At 42.2% G+C, this 4924-nt stretch overlaps 2 protein-coding genes across 2 annotated transcripts; one reads left to right on the plus strand and one right to left on the minus strand.

Annotated features, from left to right (window-relative positions):
- Positions 1 to 582: 582 nt before the first annotated feature.
- Positions 583 to 2975, plus strand: LOC125498940 (NADH-ubiquinone oxidoreductase chain 1). Its single transcript, XM_048647278.2, has one exon. It carries the CDS (start codon positions 2383 to 2385, stop codon positions 2707 to 2709), a length of 327 nt encoding a protein of 108 aa, XP_048503235.1. The 5' UTR covers positions 583 to 2382; the 3' UTR covers positions 2710 to 2975.
- Positions 2976 to 3324: 349 nt separating this feature from the next.
- Positions 3325 to 4633, minus strand: LOC104908514 (uncharacterized). The gene is made up of 4 exons (XM_010697629.3): positions 4598 to 4633; positions 3912 to 4143; positions 3737 to 3813; positions 3325 to 3657 (listed from the first exon to the last, which is right to left on the minus strand). Exons 1-4 carry the CDS (start codon positions 4631 to 4633, stop codon positions 3325 to 3327), a joined length of 678 nt encoding a protein of 225 aa, XP_010695931.2.
- Between the last annotated feature and the right edge of the window lie 291 nt (positions 4634 to 4924).

Below are 4924 nucleotides of genomic sequence, written 5' to 3' on the forward strand. Positions count from 1 at the left end.
TTGGGTTATTTTCCCTTATTACATTATCATTTGTCAAGTCTTGATATATCGTATCATTAATTACCAAAACTAATATCATTTAAAGGACAAATGATATCATTATTACTAATTTCTATGTCATTTTCCAGCAAATTAAACTTGTATTCCACCTATTTTATTATCATTTGTCAATTCTTTATATACCTTATCATTACCACAAAAAATGATATCATTATTCACTAGTAGAAAAAGCATGATTTGCGTCCCCACATTTGCGTCGCATAGACACGGAAGTGACGCAAATTACCTTTGTACGTCGTAGGCCAAAGAGCAATCGACGCAAAACATCAATATTCATATTAGCATACGAGCTATATGCGTCGCACTGTATCTAAGTGCGTCGCAGATTAGCTTTGTGCATCGCACCTAGCTAGGTGTGCGACGCAAATGGCGCTTCTCAAATGGCGCAAATTTATATCATTTTTCCTTATTCTATTATCATTGTTTTTGTTACTGAAAAATGGCTGAAAAATGGCGCTTCTCAAATGGCTGAAAAATGACATAAAAGTGAGTAACAAGGATATTAGTTTGTGTAATAAACGAGAATGCCGTGTCGTCCAGCGGAGCCTAGAAGAAGGTGACTCGCGCAGACAGCTGACTCCTTTTCAATAGAAAAGAATAACCAACCCAGCTGGCTGGTCAATCTCAGAGATCTTATCGGCCGGCAAACCGGAGACGGACGACCACGGTCCCGACCTTACCAGCACCGAAGGTGTACTAATCAATGAACTTTCGAAACCTACTTTTTCTTTCTTTTCTGACAAAATCAACCAAGCTTAAGCGGTCACGACAACATCCAAAGGTTACCTTTGGATTCTAAAGATTTAGCTTCTTATGATGACCTGGTCGAGAGAGTACAATACATTGGTGTAAAAGATTGAGTGGGATCTGTGAGGTTGGTTATAGTAAGGCCCGGCTGTCAAGCTAAAGCTTGCCTCTATAGTGGGGGGGCAGTCTCCCTTTCTAGATGGAGGGTATAGCCCTAATCTTCGGCCCGGGGTTTCTGTTGAGGGCAACGAAAAGCGAAGCTCTAGACTGGTAGGTGGTAGGTATATATTCCATTTTCTGCTTAAGGTTGCTTTGAGAGGAAGTTTTGAGGAAAGAGAGAACTTTCAAACATCAGAATAGTCTCTTTTTCCTCGTCCTATCGAAGAAGTCTTCCTTTCTTATCTTAGGAGTTAAGCGATGAGTTGGGTAAGCTTCTTAAGGGTATGGCTTCTCCGGGGCGACTAAGGACACACCCAACCAAACGATCGGTAAAACGGGTCTCCTTTGGTACAATCTCCTCTTCCGGGTCTATCCCGTACGCTTGTTTTCAAAAAGTAGAGTAAAAAAGCATTCTATGAACGAATTCCTTCATAGATAGAGTAGATAGAAATAGACCTTCTTTAAAGCGGAGAAAGATCAGTCCATTATTTCGAACTAAATCACATACACATATATATAATATAAGGGGGTAAGGCTTGAGTCTACTTTCGATTAAAGTTTCGATCGAGTAGAAAGAAGACTCACTACTCAATTCGAAGGCGAAGCCCCTTGCTGCCTTTACAAAGATTTTCTTTCCCTTTTTTGCTTCTTTTGTTTGAATATGCTTAACACACTTTCTGGTCGTCCCTCCAGCACACGGGGATCGGCCCTACGCACCGGGGACGAAGCATAGAGGTTACTTTAGCCTGTTGTACTGGAGTGCTTCATCGTCAAAAGAACAACAATGGGTTGTAGCATTTTATATTGATTTGTCTAGAGGATGTAAAAGAGGGCTTTCTCGTCTAAAGGCAGGGGTGAGCTTTCTCACTATAGAATTCGCACTACGAACGAAAGACCAACGAGGATTCAGGAGGAGAAGGAGTAGGAGCTAGCTTTCATTGAAGTAGAGGCACGAAGTAGCGAAGAATTTCGATTAAAAGAAAGGGAAAAGTGTGAAGAACTCAAATTAAAAATCCTTTCCATCCCACGAATCCAAAACTCATTTTTGAAAGCCGAGGTTACCTCCGGTAACCACGCCACTGATTTCTCCAACGAAAGCAATCGACATGATGATTCCTAGCGAAAACTCGCGAAAAGGAATCAAGCCGGAAGCTTCGATTGAAGAGATTCAATCTTGCACCATCTTCCACTTTTATCGAGATCCGGAGTTTTTCGAGAAAAGGTCCCATCCTTCAATATCATGATTGGGTCAACCAGGCCAGATCATGAGTCAAATATCATGATCGGGTCGACCAGGCCAGATCATGAGTGAATAGAAAATCGAAAACGTACATAGCTGTTCCAGCTGAAATACTTGGAATAATTCTACCACTTCTACTAGGAGTAGCCTTTTTAGTGCTAGCTGAACGTAAAGTAATGGCTTTTGTGCAACGTCGAAAGGGTCCTGATGTAGTGGGATCGTTCGGATTGTTACAACCTCTAGCAGATGGTTCGAAATTGATTCTAAAAGAACCTATTTCACCAAGTAGTGCTAATTTCTCCCTTTTTAGAATGGCTCCAGTCACTACATTTATGCTAAGTCTGGTTGCTCGGGCCGTTGTACCTTTTGATTATGGTATGGTATTGTCAGATCCGAACATAGGGCTACTTTATTTGTTTGCCATATCTTCGCTAGGTGTTTATGGAATTATTATAGCAGGTTGGTCTAGTAATTATAGGGGGCGGCCGTTCGGTCGCCTATGATACTAGGACCAATAGGTAAAAAATAGCTTTGTGCCGCAGGTGTTGAACGATCTACTCTACACAGGTGTGGGCTTACAGGGCTAGGGCTCATAAACCTTTTCTTTCATTCATCAATAGGGCTCTGCTTGCTTACTTTTCCGGGCCGGAATCCAGAAATTGAAGTCATAAAAAAGAGATCTTTCTCTTCGCACCTCAGATCAAGAGGAAGGGCTATAGTATAGTAGGCGAGCGAGTTAGCGAAGACGCTTAGACTAATAGATAAGAGAGCGTCGGTGCGTAGCCTTCATTCTACTACGCTACGCAAAGGTTACGAAGTCACTCGACGTTAAAAGAGTCCAGGGATAACACCATACCTACATAGAAGAACCGCTGTTCGCTGACTTTCTAAGGTCTAACCTTTCGCTCCCTTACTGAAAAGGCGTGTAACGCTTCGCACCACTGATAGACTACTTATTAAGATTCAATTCAAAAGGCGGCTACTTAGCCCTACATTAGCGGGACTAAGTAAGGCCTGAGGCCCCCTTCGAATCCGTAAATTTGAAGAGCATGCCGCAACAAAAGGATGGTCCCTTATGCATTTCTTTCTTTCTGGAAGGGAAAATAAAGTACCCCCCATCATGGTGAACCTCTCCTTGTGATCGTGATGAGGTAGATGCCTTCCAGCCGGGGGGCGGATCGAATCGGAGTTTCCTTAGGTAGCCACCGACCTACAGTTATCCTTAAACTTCCGTGCTTGGTGGAGAAGAAGCGAACAAAGGTACGCTCGCTTGTTGTCTTGTTCTCTGCCGCGAACTGGGATCGCTCGCCAGCTAGGTCAGATTGGAGCAACATTGTATGAGAACATATTACCAATATTCGGGGACAAGGGGCGGAACGACCTCTCGATCTACTTACTGCAGCCCAGGAAGAAAAACATCGTCTAGGCGTTCTCTGTTGCTCCGATCTCCTCTACGCCTAGGACGTTGTCTGGGCCAAGAGCCATAGTTAGTTGCTGTTTCTATTTTGTTTTTTTGTTCGTTGTTGATACCGGCAAGACCCAGCCAGATGATGTCTGCTGGTTGGTAGTGAGAGGATTCTTAGTACCTGCATACTCAAAAGAGAGCGCTGGTTAAAAAACAATCATTTGATTTTGTTTCTTGCTCTCTCTTAGCAGCGGGAAAGGAGTCTATCTATCTGCCTAGCTTTGGTAGATTTCCCTCAACGCAATCTAAAGAAATTCTCCAAATCCCTTTTTGGATAAGTCCGACGACTCAGCAGCAGTGCGGAATTGACTTTCTCGTCCGGTGGATCTGATCTATAGTTAGGGGACAATACATACCAAAAGGCTCGAAGAAAGGACGATAAGAAAGCAGAATCAAAAAAAGGTATGTAATCGCTAAAGCGAAGATTTTGGATTGATTTGAACCTGTAGCCAAGCCAAGGTGAAGGGTGGGTCTAGGCTTCGGAAGCATAACAGAAATAGCCTAAATCTTCCTCAGAAAGGAGCCAAAAAGCATAAACTAGGCTAGGCCTTCAGGGCGACTCGCTTAGCATGGTGAGTGAATCAGACCGCAGTGACACAGTCGTCCAAAGCTTTTGAACCCGAAAAAAAGATGGAATTCTCCTTACTCTAAGGAGTAAGTGAGTATAAACTACCTTACTCTAACGAGTAAGTGAGTCTAAACTACCTTACTCTAAGAGTAAGTGAGTCTAAACTACCTTAAAGGGAAGCCAATCTTCATAAAAGAAAGACGCCGGCCAGCCTAGCTCATTCTTGGATGAAGAGCCCCTTTTAGTCTGACTGACATCATTCTTGAATGAAGAAAAGCGAGATCCTGCCACCACACGCGAGGGTGCACGGAAAGCAAATCTTTCCCTTTTCAGTTGTTACAACGAGGCCGAATGAGACCCGATTCTCTTCTGTGAATGGAATGTCTTCCCCCATTTGAGAATGCCGTGTTATTATTACACAAACTAATATCCTTGTTACTCACTTTTATGTCATTTTTCAGCAAACTTCTATCATTTCTCCTTATTGTACTAAACAATAGCATTCATAACATAAATGATGTCATTGTTAATTGCTTTTATGATATTTTGCTACACAATGTATCCTTTCCCCTATTGTGTTATTATTTGTAAACTCTTTATATGTACCTTCTCATCATTACACAAACAAATATCATGTATAAGATATATAATATGATTACTACCCAACTTTATTTCATCTTTCATT

This window comes from Beta vulgaris, chromosome 6 (genome assembly GCF_026745355.1).
Source record: "Beta vulgaris subsp. vulgaris cultivar EL10 chromosome 6, EL10.2, whole genome shotgun sequence".
NCBI classification, from domain to species: domain Eukaryota; kingdom Viridiplantae; phylum Streptophyta; class Magnoliopsida; order Caryophyllales; family Amaranthaceae; genus Beta; species Beta vulgaris.